Raw genomic sequence first — 22,968 nt, forward strand, 5'->3', positions numbered from 1 at the left:
CCCTCCATAAGAACATGACCACTTACAATTATGTTTAATAGGAATGAAACTGCAGCAGGGCTTTACAGGAATATATGCACAAAGAATGCTAAACCACAGTGTGTTATGGGTGAAATCAGTATTACAGAAGGGACAGCCTAAACAACTCAAACGATGTGCCTTATTTTTAGTTGAGATGAGACTCAATCCAATTTCAATCAACATATTTTAGTTTACTGGGCCCGCCTCACAAAACAGCAATGAAACCAACAAACAAAAACAACCGATTTTGGTCGAGGTTTTAACTGTTTTGCTTGCATCTTTAAGAACAAATAGAGCTCTGTTACAGAACAATAATTACAACTACACATTTTCAATCAAATGTGTTATTATACAGCTCCAAAGCATTTACTCCTGCCCTTTTCAAAGTCCAGAGTCTCATTAAAAATATAGGAAAAAAATCAACAACAAAGACACTCTACTTGTGAGATTTCATTGGACACCAAAAAGAGGCGGTCGTCCGTAAATAGAGAAATAAAGTGTAAACAGTCCCCATAGACCAAAGCGATTAGCAACAAAACCTATCTGCTTTTCATGGACATGATTGAAGGGTACAGGGAAAATAATAATCCATTTACTTTGCATACACGTTTGCGAAATGATGGCTGATTTAAAGCATTATTTCTACCTTTCAAGCTCAAAATAACAACATCAAAACAATTTTCAAACAATATCCTTTTACATATTCCTTTTACATTAACACGTTGATTTAATTACGCATTGTTTTTTTCCTTCCTTGCTATGTATTTAATGAGCAGTCACAAATATCTCATTTTCCACACACAGAGGCACAGTGGGAATGAGCTGTAGAATAGACAGATATTTTCCACTTTAAAAACAAAAGCAATAGAAATATAGATCGATAGATGGGTAGATAGAAATTCAAATGCTTAATAAATAATTCCCATTGCTGAAATAAAAGACATAACAGACCTTGCACGAGGCTATCGTTTATTCCTTTGGACTTCAAAGAGAAGAGAATAAAAAGTGTGACATATTTGTCTATTAAGGTTGAAGACATTAAAGCTGACATTTTTTGGTATTTTCTGCTGTGTATCCCTACAGGTTTCTGTGCTTGGAAGACATATGTCAGGAATTTGTTTTTGGTCTTTGCAGCTAATTGGTATGGAGAAAATCAGATGCGCAACGACTGCCCACTGTTTTTGAGCCTCAGTCTTTCTGTAGCCACTTCAGCCTGACCTTTGACAGCAGTACACTTCCTGTTTGTCGCAGAATCATTGGTGGGCTCTCTCAGGGGTCCCACAGTGTTATTGCTCTTTCATTGTTGAAAAGCGGAGAGAGGCGTGGCAATGTTTCACTTAAGTTAGTGTATTAAAAAAAAAAGAGATAGATAATTAAAACAGTGTTAAGTTAATTACAAAGGGAAAGGTTGCGTTCATATATATTTTTTATTTCTCTTTTCTTTTCTCCCTTTCTTTTCAAACCTATTGTGTGCCGAGAGGGACTAGCGCCAGCATCAATTGCACTAGCAAAAGCTCACAGCTAACAGCAGGTATCCCTTTTGTTATTATCTCTCTGTGGTGATCCCACACAGGAGATGGAGGACTCAGTCCTGTTTACCTGCTGTATCTCATTGTTCTTACGCTGCCTGCAGTGCCTGGCTCTGTCCAGTGATCACATCCTTTTGTTGGGTGGTCCCCTAGGTATTAGACAAGACCAGACCGACGAACACAAATGTGTTTATGTATTCCTTTTGATGGAAACACAGTCTAAGGGACAGTGGCACTATTTAGCCGCAGGCAGCAATTCACCAGTGGAGTGTTTTTTTTTCCAGGAAATAATATTATTGCGTTTACTAATCTGCAACAGGGTTTAATATATTTCCACCCTGTCCAGGCTTGCCATAATCAACACTGCTGAAAATGAAAGTATTCATAGATGCAGAATATTCTCTTTGATCCTTTCCAAACCTTTTTTTTGTGTGTTGGGGGCTTGTCAACCTTTCATTTTCTCACCAGTCTTGCACATACACTAGCCAGAGTCCCTTAGACAGTCAATTTAAAAGTACATATCGCTACTGTAGATATAGAAAAGCATGGTGGCAACTGAAGCAAATATGCACAAGTATATTGTTATATTGAATACCTACAGTATATTGTTGGAGGGGTACTGATGGCAGTGCATTACTAATGAATAGAATTAATCTATAATCTAGAAGGGAAAAGCCCAGGATGAATGTTAATGTGTTTTTTTGCCAAAGCAAACAGAACTTTACATCAATACAAGAATTGGCATTTTTAAATACCTTTCAAAGTAATTTGAATAAATAAATGTGAATAAATAAAAAAGCATGGCTGGGTTAAGGACAAGCAACTGAGGATATCCTAGTTTTTAATGAATTGTTTTTTTTTTTGTTTTTTTTAATCTGACAACATTTCTTGGGGGGGGGACCCTCATCCAGGCAGCAAACATAGGAAAATGCAGTCCGAACCCAAGTGAAAAGATGAGGCTTTAACATCTTCAATACCATTATCTTCACTGGAAGCCTTTCAGATTGGAAACAAAACAACTAAAGCACAAGGGGCTGTAATACATCTTTAGGCTCATCTCCTTTCTTTCAAACAGTCTATTGGCACATTAAACAGAAAAATAATGTAGTGAAAAACTTCCTCAGCACTGTCAATCGTAAAATTAAAATGTCTCCCATCGACAACACAGAATACCTCATACTCTAGCGTTAGAGTATTAACTTTTTTTAACTGGTTTGAACGTTACAGATTAACATGAATCACACATGCTAATGGTGGCATTAGAAGGTCCTGCTTACCTTGAAAGCTAAGCAGCTCCTACTGACACTCTTTCAGCTTCCTTTCAAATTAACACAGTAAAGTTTTTCTTTCTTTCACTTTTTTTTGGAGACAGCCATGCTTCAGAAGTTAAATCTATTCAATAAAATCACAAGGTTTGTTTCCTGACAGCCGGTGGGCCAAGTTTCCATGCCAACCACTTTCAATTAATCCTCTTAACGAGATTCTTCTTCCTTTTGCTCTCAAGTGGGTACTTGTTGACATTTCTAATGCTTTTGAGTTGGCAGCACCCCCACCTCTTGCTTGGTCCCATCTTACCTCAACCACCTCTTTCACTCATACTTACTATCATGAGGCACTACAAACACACACAGTCTGCAGCCTTATGAAAAGAAATTCCCAGAAACAATATGCTCACTCCAGAATGGTGACAGAGGAAGTGGATCCAAGAATGGAAGTCGACAACAATTAAGGAGCTCTCCCCTGTTGTAAAGCATATGTAAAGGTATGGTTGGTGTTGGTATGTTTGCCTGGTAATTCAAGAATATATTTGAAAATCAAGAAATACACTGAGGTCAGGGGAAGTAACCTTGATTCCCCTATTTCAATGGATGGTCTCCATTGTACGATTACTTTGAGTTGGATATCACACGTGCTGAAGGAATCCAGCTTCCAGTTATTCCAGTTGAGTGTTTAACTTATAAAAGGTAAGAATTAATTAATACATAAATACAGTGACAGGTTTAAATGTATATGATTTGGATGTTTTTTCTCTCTAGAATTGAGATTGTAGTATGTTGGCTCTCAATCATTATTAACACAGATTAAGGTGCTAATACAAAAATCCTCACTTTATTCCACAGGAGAGGGAGAAATCCATCAGACAACCTAAAGGGGTTTGTACATAACGTCCATATCGTGTGTCTGGCAGATGGCAAATACTTAGAGATAACATTAGCATTGCCAGTGAGCTGAGAGACAAACTATGAATGACCAACTGTAACGAGAGTCATATGTCAGAATGAGGGAGTTCTAATTGAATACGTTCATTCACATCATAAGGGGAATCATAAGAAACAAATTAACACCCCCCCCACACACACACACACACACACACAAACACATACTAATTGGTCCATTAATTTGTATTAAAGATGGAATCTATAAAGCAAAGAATGAAATGATTAAATCAGGACAGGAAACTTAAAACTACAGGATTCTATAATCTTATGCTTTAGAACAAACCACAATAATAGGATTTAATAAGTAAAACCTCTGATACATTCAATGGAAGCAGTAGTACAAATCTGTAGTGTGCTAAATGTGTAGTAAAATGAACGCATGCAGGTGAGCTCAGAGTTTTTTTTGTTTTTGTTTTTTTCAAATAAAGGAAGAACACCCAAAGATTTTGAGTGTAATAGTTTATGGCATGGTGCATTAAAAGCACAAGTTGTGCTCAGCTCTGCGGATGGACAGTCCTGCTCTGGTGACCTGAAATGCCCCATTTTGTTGACTTCCTCCCCCCGAAGGTGGCTTCTGCTGCAAAGACACATGACCCAGCTAGCCCTCGAGGAAATTTCCGGCATCCAGATTCCTCTTTACGCCAAGCAAGCATGTTTCGCTGCACCCCTTTGGCAAGAGCAGGTCATGCACGTCTTCTAGGATTTGGAAGGACCATTGAATTTTACAAATAAAAAACTGACATCATCAGTTATCCAAGAAGAGTCCTTGGTTTGGTTTGTTTCTTTGCTGACACATTTCTACAGGAAGATCATACTGACAAATACTTCATAAAACATTACACATAATTATAAAACAAATAACACTGTCAGTTACCTTATATATTCCAGTCATGATCTTATCAGACTAACAGTCAATATATCCAAGTGAAATGTCCAGAATACCTGAAATATCTATCTCTATTTTTTTTTTGTTGGGCGGTTGTTTGAACAGTACCAATTTTATATTAATTCAGAGCAAAACATGATATAGTTGGAAGACCTTCAGAATAGCTAACACATCGACTACTAGAGGTGGAGTAAGACACACAGGTAGACGTGTATAAAACCGTATTGTTAGGCCAGCTGCTGAGATGTTGCCAAATGTTGAGAGCCTTTTGGATGTAATTAGCCACAGAACAATGCTGAAAGAGCTGGGGTGCAGTTAAAGGTCATGTGGACATCCTGCTTACTACAACACTGGTGGCTCCACAGATTGCTTAGAAACGATGCCCCTTTGCCCACCTATTGAGTGTCTGTACTGTAGAACACTAAACCTCCCGCTGCTCGAACAGCTAAGAGACAAAGGAATCTTGCTCTGTCCTGCTGTGACCTTTCCTGGAAACCTTGCTGCTTTTCTTGTGGACATCCTGAGGGTTCATTGGCCCTCTGCTTTTTGGAGCAGCATATGCCTCTGTTTGCAGCAGCTTTTAGGTCTGTTTAGTATAAGCCATTTACATTGATATGCAAGCTGAATGCAGGGTCCCACTGTATTCTGAATACAGATATAGAGTTGGCTGGCTGGTTATATACAGTATTTGTTGCTTTTCAATTCAACTGTCATATGTTCAACAATGCATTTCAAGTGATTACCATGCTAGATATTGGACTGGGAAGGGTGCCTTCACAAAGCAAATCATGCAAAACCCTTTAGCAAATAAGGCAATACGCATAGTGCATAGAATGATATACATACACTGCAGTTCAAGTCAAAACATCATGGACTCAGGTAGGCATTAGTCTTCAAAAAAAAGAAAAAGAGAAGCCAAGAATGTGAGTAAGCCTGAAGATAATTGTAACTTTTTAGACAAAAAAATGTGTCATACATTAAGCTTCATTCATTTTAGATTTTTTTTTGAGTGTGCGCTCGTCAATTAGCATGCATCCTATAAATAGGCATGCGTGTGATCATTGCAGTTTTAAACAGAGCTTTGTGGTTACCACAGTAACCTACATGTTAGAAGATTTTGGGTCAGGTTGTCAGGCAAGCTTGACATTGACCAGATATCAGCCTGATGGGAAGGTGAATCCTACTTGGTGAGAACAGAAATGGCCATAGGCAGCCAGTGTCCCCTAGCTCCCATGACCTGTGGAACTTGCAATATAATCACTTTTGAACCATGAGACCCTATGCTGTTCCACGGTACACTGACCCTGAGCAAGTCACTCAACTGGAAATCAGGACACTGATTAACTGTAAAAAGGACATGCAAAGTGTGACGTAATGGAAACTGAAAATGTCCCACTTGTGCCGAAGAACTGATTTTTCCAAGGAGAATGTAAATCAAACCTGTAATGCCATCTTTTCTATGAATCCTCTGCCCATCATTCTTTACTGAACAGCTTTCTGCCTCTTTCAGACAAGATATTGACTGCAATCAAGTTCAGGGCAACACTTTACCACCAGGAGAAAACCATTGAACAAGCAAGCCATGGGACACTTCATCATTACCAGTTTTTCACAGCATTGGCCCTGCAGGTTGCCCAACTTGTGGCCACCACCTTAAGCCCTTCCTTGCTTCCAAGTTGAATGGACACAGCCGCAGAAAAAAGAAAAAAAGCGGCATCTTTTAATCCTGTAATCCTCTCTTTCTTTTAGCCTGACTGATCCCCTCCCAGTCGCAGAAGGGTTTTACAAGTTGGGAGGCTAAGCTTCTTCTCAAGCTGCAGCAACTTTAAAACTCTGCGAGAGCTAAACCCCATGACAAAGGGACTCGGAGAAACTGCTCCCCAACCGGAGAGGGTCGGCAGGTCGCTGGGGCCTGAAAGAGCAATCTAACCCTCAGAGCGACTGAATTGAGGTCGCAAAACTCAAGAACCTTCTCAATGAAACTCCTCTCAGTGCTTTGGATTATTTAATTTTATTTTACAGTGGCTGAATTATATTATGTTATATTAATATTAAGGAAAATGTATTTAAATGCCATACTAGCCTGCTTAATTATTATTATTGACAGAGCATCACACATTAATTAAACAGACTACATTGAGTCCTTACAAGCTTTTCTATGAATTTGTTATTTTCTGCAATGCATCACCCTCCCCCCTTTCCAAAGGTGATTAAGTACAACTGTCTATTTAAAGCAGGCACTATGAAATCTAGAAAGGTTTCCATTAAGAATAAATGTCCCATTCCTCAGCATTGCGGTAGTGTCTCATTGTTATCACCTATGATGATAAAACTCATTGAAAACCAAAATGCATTCTTCCCCCAATATAAATAATGGGTGCACTGCATGAAAATACTACCAAGCAGTGCTCCTGCCAATATTAATCTCTGTAATTAGAATTGTCGTCTTTTTTTTTTTTTCTACCAGAGACCTTCAATTTGTATTCTCATGCAAGTGTCACATTTACCTAGAATAAAATACAAATAATATTTAATATACATCAACATTATATATACATATACAGACTGTGTGAACATTTGTATTGTTTTTGTTTATGTACTTAACTTTGATTGTAATAAATTGCCTCCCTTTATTTCTCACTACAATAATAATAATACAAATAATATGCCATCTTTACCTGCACAATCACAAGCAACTACTATCTGTGTTGCCCTCAGTGATTTGTTAAGGCGAATAAGTGTTCCAAACTTAGAATTTTCATTATCAATATACAACCTGCTGGAGTTCTATTTAAGTAAAACACCTCTGTAGAACTGTTCAAAGCTAATTCCCATTTTCCCTTCAGCATTGCACCAGCTGTATAGAGTTTAAAAGCAAGAGAGGGAAGGAGAGGTGCTGGTTATTCTTATGGGAGAAAACACAGCGAGCAAGAGCCTGAGGTAAAACAAAAGTGGAAAAGAGAACCTTAACCTGCGTTGCTTTCTTTTCCTACCCCCCCCCAAAATAATACTACTCAGAAATCAATAGATATAGACATTGTAACATTAGAATCAAATATCGCACATCCTTAGAATGCTGTCTCAACCTTTTCTTAAACAAAATGCCTGGAGCAATAATAAGAGGAGGTAGAATGGGTTCCAGATTCCCACAGTCTCAAATTGAAGAAAGAGAGTGTAAATGCACACCCACCTAGAAACCAGTTAAATTGCCCCCACAGGAGCAACAATGCCGGTTCGGAGAAGCAACCTACTGGCAGGCCTGAGCTTTGGAAATGTGAGGGCAAAAACAAATCAGCCACCCAGAGTTTCTTTTTTGTTTAGTTTTCTCCCATAATAAATATGATGTAAAAAATATGTTTGTAAGCCAGATTCCTGCTGCATAGCTACTTCATCTATACGTTTTGTATATTGAACGCAGGCAACGGATCAATTTTTTGCTCTCCATATGCTCAAGAATGTGAGCATTGTTCACAAAAAACATGTTTGGCTGCATTTCCTCTAGCCATTTCAATTCAAATTAGTGACAAGCACACACATTCGCTTGCAAAATACAGTTTTCAATAAAAAGCTTGAATTTAATGCCTGTAATACCTAAACCAAAGAGATCTAAAAAAAATCTAGTCAATAAGCAAGCATCTCAAACTCCTTTTAATTTTTTCAACAGCTTCCTATGTTTAGATTGGCAGTGGGTGAGATTGATTTGGTTTGTATGCAGTGCCCTTGTGCATCAGTGGACATAAATCCACATTAGAAACCCAATCTGATTCATAGCATTTGTATCAGCTTGTACTGACTTGTACGAGGTTAATTTATAAGTACTCGTGAGTGGGAAGTTGTTATGCCTGTCAGCCGCGCATCTTCATGAGCACTAAATTGCCAGGCGCAAATAAACAAAAGTGTTGGAATCTTCGAGTGATTGTGAAACAAAAGAACATATTCCAGTGCCACCGAGTCCTGCTTGCACTGTAAAACCCGGAGGTTTCTGCTGAAATGCTGTGAGTGACAAAGCCATGACTTCCCCATTGCTGCGTGTCACTCACAGCAGCTCTTACACAGCAAATCCTTTGCCAGAATAACATCCCACTATTTTTTTTAAAGAAAGAGAAAAAGAAAAGCTTTTTGATACATTTTTTAGTCATTCTTAAAATGCAGGCTTTTTCTCTAAGCTTCTTGTAGTGCAAATCGCATTTTAATTAGGTCTATCCCCTGCTAACAATCTCCTTCCCCGACTGAGTCCTGTGGGATTACCTTTTAGGGTCATGTCCACATAAGCTGCTCAACTCGAGCTCTTTAACTCTCCACCTGCTGGACTGCTCCCCAGCCAACCCTTATCCAAAATGGGCAACTAAATCCCATTTGCTCCCTTCTATTTATTTTTGTAAGAAGGCCAATAAGAGGCTTTTCTACTTCCATTGACAATGACAACAGGCTGTAGCCAGTATATGTCACACGCAAGCCCTTTTGGTTTCTATGCAATGCAGACCATAAAAGCAGCATACATCTAAATATTAGACAGAGAAAGAAGGGAGAGAGAGGCCAACAGACAAAGGCAGATATATACATAGATAGATAGATAGATAGATAGATAGGCAGATAGATAGATAGCATGCCAAATGAATAGGAGTCAAACAGAAACCGGAAACTCGCGCTCGTTCACAATGCATTGCTTTCCATTCGAGAGGCCGCATACACTGATGTGACATTTTAATATAAAATATTATTTTACTTTGTCTGATTAGAATATGCAAAGATGAAAGCCAGCGTCTGCAGAGGGCTGACTAGAAGATAAAAAAGCATCTGATTCCAGATGAGAAATGCAGCAGAAGCACTGCTTGACAGACAGATAAACTGATCGACAGTGTCAGGCATATCTTCCGCCGCCCACCCGTTCCCAGAATCTCTTCCCAGGGAGCTGGAGTCAGTGTTACCTGTGTGTCTGCTGTCCCTGCTCACCCTCTCCCTCTGTCAGCTCTGTGCGGGAGACTGGACAGTAAGAATGAGAGCCCCGATGAGAAGCATGCAGAAGACATTTGCATGGGTCACAGCTTTCTGTTAACAACATGCCCGAGTTTGCGATGAAACCCCGAAAGGGGAAAGAGGCAAAGAGGTGCTGTGTCTCAGGGACTGTTATAAGCCCTGTGCCATGACAGAAAACTGTTCTGTCTGAGCAATAGCTTTGAAAATTGCAGAAAGTCTAACTGCTTTAGTTTTATCCAGTGTCATGTTTATTTGCAAAGCTGGCTGCTGTGTCTTACTGCTGACATCCTCTTTCAGCGTGGTTTCTGATATCTGTCTTTCCTAGCATTATGACAACACAATCAATGTGTATCAAGGCTAGAAACTATCATTCAGCTGGTAGACTGTTGTTTCCATCCATGACTTGTAGCAGTTGTGTTTGAACGCAAACAGAACCAGACAAAATAAACCCTAGGCAATCTCCTAAAGTTTATACGTTTCCTAAAATTGATGCAAAATAAATGCCTCTCTGAATCACAACCCAATAGAAAACAAAACAAACATACAATTTTTATTGAATTCATTAATATTTGCACCAAACCTAATTGGAATGAGACACTTAAGAATGATTCCTCACAAACAGGCTACGTTCTTCTTAGAGATGCAAGGAATCAACACCAATTTATCTGAAATGCATTATATTAAGTAAGTCAATTCTTCATACTTTAATGAGCTGTTTTGTTAAATGTGTGCATCACCTCTGGATCAAGATACTCTTTGTTGAATATCTTCTAGTGTAAGAGCCTTCTCTGGGGCCTGCTTTGGTGAATATAAACTGATTGAAACCAAACAGACCAACAGAAATGATGCATGTCAACCCTCTTCACAATCTCACTTTTAACAATAGGATCGTTACTCTAAGACCACGCAAACAGTGGCTTATTTTTAAGTCAAGTTGGATTAGCTTCTGGCTTGTATACAATCCAGGGCTCCCCCAACATTAAATCCCATTAAAAGCCCTTAACTAAAGATTGGGATTGAACCGAGATCTGGCTTAAAACAAAAGGAGCTCTGAGCAGGAGGCCGCACGCTGCTCCTTTGCTGAGATGTACTTTGAAGAGGTAGGTTTACCGATAACAACAATGGCTCCTCTCCCGATCCCCCAACTGGCCTACTTGTTTGTCAAAGCCTCCAGTTGTTCTCTTTCTCCTCTCTGATCCTCTTCTGCCAATTGCATGGGACATCAAAGCCACCAAGGCGTCTGCTGCTCATACACGACCTTCTAAATGCTTCAGACTTGCCTCCTAATGGAGCATTAAACTTTAATTTTACAGGAATACATTTAAAAAAATAGAAGTGAAACGGAGAGGGGAGAAAAAAAAAAAACATATTGGTCCCCCAACTAGGTGCAGAAGAGAATGGAGAGTATATAATTAGTGTACTAAGTTATGCTTAATCACTAATTGCTAGTTGACCAAGTCCAAGACAGTTAATAAACTGTGTGATCAGAGTGGCCTCCCTCCCTCAGGAGATACTTTGATGGAGAAAATACATTTTTAAGGGTTAAATAAGGAGTCACATGAAGGTCAAGCGCTAGTATTCATCAACCAAAAATCTGAAAAATGTAATTTTATAGGAAACAAAACTGAAAGACAAACTGATATGACATACCACAAATAGCAAAGATAGTTGTTGGAAAAAAGATCATATATTATTTGGAATTACACAACCAACCGCCTTGCAATGTACATGGAAACTTTTATTTAACTACTTCTTGTTGTTCGGTCAAAGAAATATTCTTCAGTTATTTCTGGGCTTTAAAAAGACAAGGACATTTTCTAATTTCTTCTCAATGTCTAAAGACACTTTAGCGGTTTACTTGACATGGAGGACTCGTTGTCGGTGCCAAGAGGATTTTAAAATGATGGTTCTGCAGCGCAGCTGAAGGCAGCTGCCAGTTTTCTGTAGGCTGAGATTGTAAAATACTCCTTCTACACAATCTCCAGCTCATCAGACAGTTCTGCCATTCCTGCTGAACTTCATTAGTATCTGTCTCCACACCGGCCTGAGTCTGGCCAAACTTGTATCTTTTAGAAAAACTTAAAATTTTGAAGCAATTGCTAGATATTACACAAGAAGTTGAATATAGATCTCCTGGATGCATACCAACATAAATTCTGTGGATCAATAACAAGATTGAACCATATTAGTTGCACCTTTCAGCTTTTGTCTTTTTTACACTCATATCTTGCGTGAGTGTGGTTGCATTGTGCATTATGTGAAGCCAGTATTAATTTCACTGTCAAGAGGTTAGAAATAAATCATTCATTAATAATTTCTCACCCTATTTAAGTATGCTGTGTTAACCTCACTGCACCTCCAGCCGGACTTCCAAGCTCATTTGCGTACTGCTGTGTTTTCAAATCCCCTTTTAATTGGTCTGCACGATTGACTGCAGTGCAAATCGGAGTCAGCCGTTCCTCCGTTACTATGGCGCTCACGGCTCCAGTGTCCTCCTGTGAGGCAGCAGGCAGGAGTCAGACCTTTACCAGCAACCGTGTCAATGGACTCGGTGGAAAAACAGGCGTAACAGTGGACAAGCCCGGGGGGCAACCTGCAAATCTCAGGCCTTAGAGACTTTCCCTTCCTTTGCGAGCAACTCTTTCATCCTCCCTGGGATGTAAACACCAGGAGAAATCCAACGGGGACTGGCTAAAACTAAGCAACAGCAGCTGAGCCAAGTCCAGGAAACAGCTCCTAGGGCTCCCGTTTCCCAGCAAAGCTAAGATGACCTGGATGATGAAGTAATTTCCACACATCATCCCTGCTCTTTGGGGCATTTTTGCGAATTAATTTGATCAGGAGTAGTATGTTGTTGTGAAGGTAACACAAGAGACTATAATGCACGCAAGTGGGAGGCCTCTGTGAAATCAGTAATGTACAGCATGTGACAAAAGTGAACATTATTACCTTCTCAACCACATATACATCAGCCGTGTCGTGTAGGTACTGAAAACACGAAGCACAGCAAATCAGGAAAACATTTTATAAAATGTATTGAGTGATATAAGTTCAGGCAATTATGCCACAAACGGTAAACTGAGAATTGGAAAATAGTGCTGGAGGCCTATACTAATTATATATTGTATAACGTATGTCTTATTGCTTTTTATTCCAGTAGAAGAATGTGTTCAGAAATTGATTGTTGTTGTAAACAAATATAGTGGTATAAAACATATTCTTGTCCCTGGACCTACTCTGATTTAGCCCAGACCTCCAGCTACCTGCATTGTTGTTCAGTTGTTTCTGTCTTTCTCTTTTTTCTTTTAGCTACCGTACTCTTCTCCGCATTAATTGTGGGGTGTAAAACAAGCTCCAGACCCTACTCCCTGAGGAATCTGGAGGACAAAAATCAATCCCACGTTGGTTAGAAGCTGGCAATGGAGAAGGAATTAACAGACAGAGCATCCATTATAACAATTTCCTGTGCTTTCCAACGGTGTTCTTGAAAGGAAAAAGTCCAGACTACCAAAAAATAACACAAAAATGGGTCTAGCTCGATGCTCTGATTGCAGTTATTATGATATAATAGTATATAATTTGCTCTAAAACATTTGATGTGATCTTGATATGCCCTGTAAGCCGTGTCCACTAATCACAAGATGAATACTAAAAGATATTTAAAAATGACCCAAGTTCAAGGCTTACAGCCCATCAGCTGAAATGTTCATGGTAATGTATGCTGTCCAGATCTGGGGAGATAAAGAGTCCGCACATCAGTCAGTTTACTTCAGAATGGCCGTGTAATGACGGGGATCCAAGCCGCTTTACCATTTGTGAGCTGCTATAGTGATCAAAGGACGTGAGGTACAATGAAAAGGCTGCTGCAACAGTCCCTGGCAGGGGAACAGGAAATGTAGCCCTGAAGGCGGTAGGAGCTGCTAACTGCATTCATAAGGATGGTGGAGGGAGGCCAAGGCTATGATTCTGTAATGATTATGGATAGTGGATCACTTCCTCGGCCTAAGAGGCAAAAGCCTGCAAACCCAATTATAACAAACAGGGATGGAGAGCCGCCTGTAGAGGATGACAAATATTTGTTGAGAAAACTTCACTGTAACTCAGTGTGGGGCCAGATTTACTTCAGTCCTTGAGTTTTTACTGTATAGTCTTTTGTGTGTGTGTGTGTGTGTGTGTGTGAGAGCGGGCATAGACTGTATTGTGAAAGACTCTGGGCCTGTGTACTTATCAACTGAAATATACATTATTTTGAACTACAGAAAGCCCAATGTTAATGCTTGAGGTTCATGTTCAGTTCATTAAGGGAACCAGAAAGGGACTCCGCTTCATGTTTACCTGCTTTCACCCAGACTATCTACTGAAACGTAGTGGGTGTGCACAGCAGACAAACCCCACGGAGGCAGCTTCCCTGCAGCCCCGAATCCCGAAGAAGTGCCGACCTCAGCACAATCACTCCCATTATACATCACACAGCAGCCTTGTCTGCAGCAGGCCAATTTACGGCTCTAACTATGAGGGAGACTGGTACAGACCAGGGCTCTTTATTCACCAAGACAGGAGTGCAGCAAGGTATTGCAGATAAGGGGAAATAAACAACAGCAGAAGGCTAAATAAATTCCCTTCGAGACCCGGGAGAGACAGCGGGAGTCAAAATTCTCCGGAGAAGCAATAGTAAGTTAAAAATATACTGCATGAGTGCTTCCACAGCAATGTGAATCAATGCACATGTGCATAAAAAATGGTATGTGTGGAATCAGATCAACTGGTCAGTTTAAGCTGCCTGAGTATTTAATCACATCTATAAATTCCATTATTCTATGCAATTCTACATTCTATAAAGGAAATCTTTGGAAGAAGTGAGTCCTGTGTGGCTTACTTCACAGTTTTAAACATGAAATATGGATAGAGTTATGATAATGATGATGGCGATTATTATTTTTTATATTCAACAATTCACAAGAAGATTGCAAGGCACATTGGCATAGCAGGCGCTCGACTGAAAATGTCGCGTGACGCAATTACGCCACGAGAAACACCGAAGACCGTGGCCGTCTCACAGGTAAAACTGAAAGATGCAAATATACACAAAGAGCTGAGGCAACTTACTTTCGAAGGATGGGTTGTATTTCAAAGCGTGTCATGGTACTATTCTGCATCAGCATAAAGGAACCAGAAGGTCATCCTTTATAGAAGATACTTGATCAACTATCACTCAGCTCAAAGGATTGGGTTACACCACGTCACCACAGCTTAGCCGTTTTAAGACAAGGATTTTACCGCCTGCCAAACAGAATCCACTATTTGGAAGCAAAAAAGCAGCACCTAATCTCCCACAGTTTGTACAAAAGTTTGAATAAAATTTCCCCAGCTGATCAACAAAGTAAGGAGTTCAGATTGTTATATTCCGAAATGTCCTTCCCCCTTATAGTAGAACAATCAAGAAGATCGTTGGTGTAAATATGCATGCACTGTGCATCTTCCAACTTTATCCTTTATTAGCAAAGCAAAACCTAATACACACTGGGGGGAATTGAATGTATAAACCAAGCTTTGCACTTTTTCCATTATAAACCATGTACTGAATACTATTTACCATACATAATGAATATAAAATTAGAGACAGCCATGTAATTAGATTCACAGTACGCTGCATCTCTGGATAACAGATTACTGGCCCTTGCATTCAAGGATCCACAATGGCAGCCATAATGTGTATCGAAAAGTGTAATAAGCAGTAATAGTGGATACAATGAACACGATCTACTAGAATGTTTGTTGTTTTATCCAGGCAGTCGTAAGTACTATAATTTGTTCTAAAATACTCAATTGCTGTATCTTTTGCATTTCAATTTTAAATTTGACTGGATGACCCGACTGTAGAATAGAAGGTCTGGTGTAGAGCTGATACCTGCTCATTTACTTTTTTTTTTTTAACTGGCTACCTGTTGAAATGCAAGGTAACAATCCTCGTTGTAGAGACAAACCTTGGTGTTCTCTGAGCAGAATTCCAGAGAAAATCCACAGCTGCCCTCACAGCTGCAAGGAACCAGCCACTGACCCGGTGCCAGACACCATCATTGCTATTCATTTTAATGAGAACCCAAAGTCACCCCTCAAGAGGTTTTGTAGATAAGGGGGAGTTGGGGGACGTCAGGAATATGGAGGAACAAAGCGTTTGAATAGTCTCCCCCAGCAGCCCTGGCAAAGAGCATGCCTGTCTCAATACTACTCAAGCAGAACTGGGCTACTACTATTTATTTATTGAATTTTCTTTTAAAAACCCCATAAGATTGTGATGCAGGTCTGTGGGAATCAATGCCCACACAAGAGGTTGTGTTTGATTAATCGCTGTGAACCCTACACTGTAGTGTACAGATCTCACTCCACCGATGTTTGTAGAGAGGATTTTTATTTAAAATTTCATTTCTGCATTTGGACCAAAAAAAGAGGTGTAGACACAAAGCCATCTAGGGGTGTAAATACTTCACGGTAGCAAAAAAGAGACAGACGTGGGCAAAGTAACAGGGTTGGGCATATTTTGTAGCAGTAGTTCTTGCAATTTTAATCAATAAATCAATCCAAATGTATTTTATTTAGCACCTTTCAAGTGAGACACCTTCACACGGTGTTTAACATTAACACAATTCAATAAAATTGAATGAAGATAAATTACAAAAACAATACAAATATAGTCATAATAACAAAAAAATGAATGTTATATATTTTTTAAATGGAAAACATACATCACATTAAGAAACCGAACAGCAGGACAGAATTCAAAGATTAAGAAAAAGCTAACTGAATTTTCTTTTTTTTTCTTTTTTTTACATTCAAGTTTTCTATTTCTTACCAATTGCATACACTGAGATTTTCTTCTTGGCTATGCGTTACTGTGTCAGCTACATTTTCATTTTGGCGAGCTATGTTGGCAAGAGCAGCATTCTGACAGGCTTATCAAACACTATTGCCAGGAAGTGGACAGGGGAAGGACATTTTTGTCACACACTAATTTCCACTCACATAGTATACCTTAATATAGACGTAAATGTTTTTGTTTTGCTTTTGTTTTCAATAACTATTTTATTTTCCAAAATGGACAACACCAATGGTGAAAAACACATCATGTGCATTATATAACGCACCTTACTGTAGCACACTTTTGACCGGCCTTTTCTAAAATGGTTGAGAAATAGATATAGACAATAGCACAGATGTTCTGTCTCCATTTGTGTTTTGCGATTGCCTGCATAATTATCATAACCCCAGCCCACACTCCTGGAATTACTTATACAGATCTCACTTCGGGGAAAGCTTGTAGGAGGTGGAACAGGGTTAGATGTACCCTTTTGATCAACGGAGAATACAGCAACAGGGCGGACCGAATAAGTAAACCAGCACTCGGAAATCGCAGCAGAGAACGTGAATGGTGAATAATGCGTACTGGCACAAACATAACCAAACAAAACAATCAAATGTTAAGCGTGGATTTTAGGATGGTTATAGAGAATTCTTGATAGTTTTTAAGTGATTTTCCAAAGCTGATTTTAAGTATCATCACATCCTTACATGGATCTGATACAATACCCAGAAAAACAACAGTTTGCACCTTGGATACATTAATAAACAGACGCTGAAGGTGTTTGTAGCTCTGTGTGAGTTTTCAGCTCATCACTATAAATTAGGAAGGCTTAATCTTGACAACAGGAGATTGTTTCAGTTCCTCATAATTATCTATAAATGTACTCTACACTGAATGCCAGGTAATTTACGATGCTACTGTGTTGCAGCTCAGAGCAATTATTCAATGTAATCAGTGAAAAGAAACCACATCTCAATATTAAACATTTTCCAGAAGGAATAAGGCTACAATTGAACGTCTGGCATTAAGAAAAAAATGACCATTTGTTTAATCCACATCACTATTTTGTAACTTCTTTTTCAACCAACTTTATTATAGTTCAGTGATTTCTAATTACAATTACAAACCCTGGTTACATAAACATCTTGCCAAGGAAAATCTATAAACATAAAACAATAAAATATAAAGAAATCAGTGTGTTTTTTAATTTCTTGGATTGATTATTCTGACATTTAATATCAGTCCCTGCTGCGCTGTCTTGCAATTAACACCTTGAAAATAAAATAAAATGAGATATGGGAATGAGCTATCCTTTAATATTTAAACTGCATTGAAGTGGGGAATTACCTCCAACATTAATAACAAGACACTATCCTGGCAAAAAGATAAACTCATTTTTTCTGCATGTATGCATAGGTGTGTGTGTGGTGTTGTTGACAGGATATGATCACATATCTTTTTGTATATTCATATTACTTTTTATAGTGAGCTGTGCCTTCCCAATTGAAGCTTATCCGTTTTATCAAATGTCAACCGGAGACATAAAAGAGGAGGAAAATAAAGCAGCCACTGGAATGTCACACATGTTTTTAACGGGAAAGCATGTGCATTGGTTAAACAGTTTGTTCCCCAGTCTTATTTTCTTGCTGCAATTCACATGCTTAAGCGCACAATGTAATTACATTATATCAAGATGCATTATGTCATGTGCATTGCATGAGCCCATTTGGATAAAACAACGGGAGCAGTCGAGAGCATCCCTCATACAATGAAGCTGCCAATTACTCGGTGGCAACATGTGACCTTTCCTACTTTAAGTACCTCCCCAAACCCCTGGACCTGCTTTGGAAAACTAGATCCATTTCTATTACGCAGAGGAAATTAGAAAATTAGGAGGGGAAAAGGGTGTCTGGCGGAAGCTCTGAGATCTACCGCAGGAACGATCATTTGCAGGACTAATGGAATTACTCTCCATTATCTGGGAAGCTTGATTTGATTTTGAGGGAGGGGAGGGAGAAAAAAGAAAAAAAGAAAAAAGAAAAACATTGACAAAGGCCTAGTTTGTTCTGCGAGAATCCTGAATTGTTCTCCCTGTGTATTAATGAGGTCTTAATTTCAATGTAACTGGAATAATCTCATAACTGACTCCTGATTGACTTGAAGACTGATTCAATTATGAGCTCCGGTCTCTGTTTTTTTTCTTTTCCTTTTTTTGGGGGGGTGATTAGCTTCCTTAGCTTGCACTGTAAGACTGTTTGTTCTGACACCCATCTGATTTATAGTGTCTGTATGCACCAGTCTCATTATGAAGATCTTTTCTAACATTGGCATAATACGAAGCTCCTGTACTCTCCAATTGCACTATAATGGTCTGTGATTTAAGACCAGTAGTTATATAAGATTGCAGTACCCACCCATTATTCTACAGACGTCTTTGGCAGGAGGTTCCTGGCTAGAAACAATATACGCCTAGGTGTGTGAGCAATCTGAGCATGTAGGAAAGCTTACAAGTACTAAGTCCTGGTTCTAGTCATCACTAACCCATACAGGGGTTACTTAGTATTGATATAAAGTATGAATATACTAAACAACACATTTAAGGATTTAAAAAACAGTAGGACTGTTGGGAAAAAAAAAAAAAAAAAAGGAAAATGACAGAAGGGTTGATTTTTCTTCAACACATGATTTGCAGCACTCGCACTTAGTAAAATATTAACTGTGGCCAATTTTCTAATACTATGTATGAGTGAAGTAAAGATAACTTAACAAACCTTAATGAAACTTAGCCATCTATCGCTAGGTTTGCATGTTAAACAAATGGCTTCTGGAAAAGCAGTCTACCTTAAAAAGAACTCAATGAGATAAAACATCTCATTTATAAATTTGGGCTGGGAATGGGCTGTGCATACAGATTTCCATCTAGGCGTGTTTTGCAGAGAATTCATTACATTTGACTCCGTTTAATTTTTAGTTTTTCATTTCATGTTCTAAGCGGAGAAAATCAGAATGTCAGGGAATCTTTAAATACGATCTTGGGAGGGGGGAGACATTCAATTCTTCATCTTTAAAAGAACTATATTTTATATCGTTAATGCGCATTATATATATTTTTTTTTCCCGGAGAATGTTGCAAAAGCAAGTAAGATCCATCACATTAACAAACTCTCAATGCCCCTGTTCCTACACAAAAGTGCATACACTAGGCAAGGATCAAGGTACACATCACCATAACAACAGAAGAACATGATAATCCCACATGGGATTATCATGGCAGGCATTTGTGACCAAGTGAGTTCTCTACAATAAATTATACAACAAAAACTAAACCAAAAAACTCCCCAATCCAACAGAGGAATAGTCATCTCATGAAAACATGCCTGTCTAATTGATCTACAATACAAATAAATAAATAAGTCTCGCAGTGCCATGGAAACACACCACCTCCAACAGAATCAATTGAGCATGTGGCTTCTTACTACCCCACACCCACATCACCACATCCTAAGGAGATACCTGCACACAAATGAGCTCATCTTTTATGTGTAACAACTCCCCCTGATTGTGACCTCCTTCCTACGTGGTTGGAAATGGTGTTACATTCACAGGAATCAAAGGAAAAGCAAGAATATTTCTTGCTCCCTGATGGAGAAATTGCCCCCAGGCTACGCAACACAAATGCAGTAATTGTCTTTACAGATGCCATACGTGAGATCTATAGAAATGAAATGATATGGCTCCGTTTCAGAGTTTACCTCGCCGCTCAACCTGATTGGAAGGGACATGCTTGGCATTTAGGTGGATGCTTAGATCTGATTAGACTCTTCTGCTTGATTTTTCATTCACCTTTATTTTATTTTTTTCCCTTCCATTTCGTTCCACAAAGGGAGAAGCCGGCTTAAGGCTTGTTTTCCTTTTGTTAGCAAAACTGAAGGGAAAAAATATGCTTTTCTATTTTTTTGTAAAAAAAAAAGATAAATACAGTTCAATACACAAGGTTAATAGCTTTGTGGTTTGCTTTGGGGATTCCTATTGCTATGCTAACCTTTTTTGATGATAATCCCAATAAAGAATTGAGTCCTGAATTTCTTTTTAATAAATCAGAAGCAGATTAATTTCTAAGCCACAATAACTAAACCATCCTTAAATGTCCAGTTTTTAAGAACGTGTCACCTTGCATTGCCAGTGTGATATTCCTTTCCATTCAGCTCCCTAACCAAAGTTATGCTTTGTTATTTGTACAGATGTCAATACAGGGGGATTCATTTGAAGTCTGTGTGCTTCATTAATCCCCAGTTTTAATTTGTGTACTTCTCCGACACTATCATTAGTAATGATTTATATACGTGACTGAGTGGTTTTTAAAACCGTCGCCCAATACTGAAAAGCAAAGACTATCAAGGCGGCTCTGACCAGCATCATTGTGAAGATGCTGAACTGAGTTTGATCAGAGCTTGAACGCCGGTCTGGGTGGCCTAAAACACGTCCACACCCAGTCCTGCTTGTGTCGCCGCTGATGAAGAGATTTACTTACAGATGATTAGTGAGTCTAATTAGATGATTGTCAAGGTAATCAAGTCAGTTCATCAGAGTAGAAGAACTGAATGTGAGTGAGAATTGTATATATGGAGGAATGCCCTCTCCTTGTAGGCTCTCAATATGTCTCAACCTACCTTGAATGAAAACCTGTGACAGAAATCACCGTTTATGTCAGTTTTGTCAGTTTGATATGTGTTGTCAAGTACTTATACTGTAAGGTGGCACATTGGTCTTACCATTTTCTGGGTGCTCCATTTCACCGATGCTGCCATCAGGGGTGGTCCTCTCGTAGTGGTCCTCAGGGAGAGCCAGGGGTCCAATCCTGGGACCTGAAGAGGACTTGCTGCTCGGGGTCTCAGATTCTTCCAACCCGCTGTCATAGTAACTGTGCTGGGAGGGGTCCTGCAGGTCTTGCGCTTGATTGGCTGTAGAGAAGGTCACTCGTCGATGTGGCAACTGCACCGGGGAAGAAAGGAAAGAGGAAATTTGTACATGTGTGTCTGGAATTATTGTAATTGTACAAATATATTATTGACACAGAAGTAGTTTGTTGGCTTTCTTGTCAGACTTATATTTAGTTACACACCGTTCACTTTTATATATGAAACAAAGTTGAAAAAAAGATATAAACATCTTACCCATAGCGATACATCAACCTATACGATATTACTGCAGTGTTATTATGTAGTTTGTGACAACAAGAAAAGGCCTTTGAAATGCGTAGCTAAACCAAGAGCCCCTCACATAGGGAATTTAATAAAACCACCATTAACTAAACATGTCTCAGACTACACCAGTAAGAAACAGATACATTTTTGTTTTGTCCCATGAGAAACCGCGAACAGACTAGAGAGGACTTTCAATCACTATTGAAAGAGACAGGAAACAAATTGGTGGCTGAAAGACTAGAAAATGCTGTCAACAATCAACACTCACCAGGAATCTTTAATTTTAATAGCTGCCTTAAAACCTTAGAAATGTACTGAAGTTCTGACAAAAAAAAATGAAAGAAAATAAAAAAATAAAGTCAACTCAACTTATTCTTTGCTCTTCTCACCAAGCTTGGGTATCAATAATGCATGAGTTTGCTTCAACAAAGTGTATTTCTCCAGTTTTTTTCTGCTTGGCGAAAGCATCCATTTTAACAGATGAATTAGAACCATTAGGCATGGCTGTTATCTCGTAAAGTCAAGCTCTATTTTTGCAGTTGAAGCAGTTTTCCTCCTGGGGTTTTCGATTCTAAAACCTCTGTGGTTGCTTCATTAGTCTTTTAACCATGTTTTTCCGAAATATAAGAAAGAATGAGTCAGTTGACGTAACCAGTGACTAAACTTCCGGAATTCAGAATGATTTTCAGCAGGTTGTCTTAGTATTGCTTAAAATACACATAAGAAATGCAAGATGAAATGCTCTCTGGTGCAAAGATATTCATGTGTCTTATGTATTATAGCCAATAATATAGTTTATTCAAATATGAGAGAATTCAAACATAGTTCCATTCATTATTACAAGCACTTTAGTGAGCACTTGGGACTGACTTATGTAAAGTAGTCCAGGTGTCTAATCACAGAGCATTATTACTTGTCGCTGCCAAATAACTGAGCAGCTCACAACCATAAATGAAAGCCTACATGCCCGACTCTCAGAAACTCGCTCAGATGAAAGGAGAAGCTCAACAGCTAGAAACCAAAATTGTATAGGTTTAAGCTCCAATCTTCTCCCTGTATTTATGTATTTAAATGTGGACTCAGATAAATAAATATAGAGATCAATATACATATACATACACTCACCTAAAGGATTATTAGGAACACCATACTAATACTGTGTTTGACCCCTTTTCGCCTTCAGAACTGCCTTAATTCTACGTGGCATTGATTCAACAAGGTGCTGAAAGCATTCTTTAGAAATGTTGGCCCATATTGATAGGATAGCATCTTG

General features: G+C 38.9%; 1 protein-coding gene across 1 annotated transcript in view; it reads right to left on the reverse strand.

Annotated features, from left to right (window-relative positions):
- Positions 1 to 22,968, reverse strand: part of LOC136763003 (protocadherin-1) — a 147,823-nt gene that overhangs the window by 31,770 nt on the left and 93,085 nt on the right. The window contains exon 4 of the mRNA XM_066716668.1: positions 21,264 to 21,483. Within this exon, the coding sequence (XP_066572765.1) occupies positions 21,264 to 21,483 (220 nt within the window). The remainder of the gene's footprint in view (positions 1 to 21,263; positions 21,484 to 22,968) is intronic.

Source organism: Amia ocellicauda, chromosome 11, assembly GCF_036373705.1.
Source record: "Amia ocellicauda isolate fAmiCal2 chromosome 11, fAmiCal2.hap1, whole genome shotgun sequence".
Taxonomy (NCBI): Eukaryota; Metazoa; Chordata; class Actinopteri; order Amiiformes; family Amiidae; genus Amia; species Amia ocellicauda.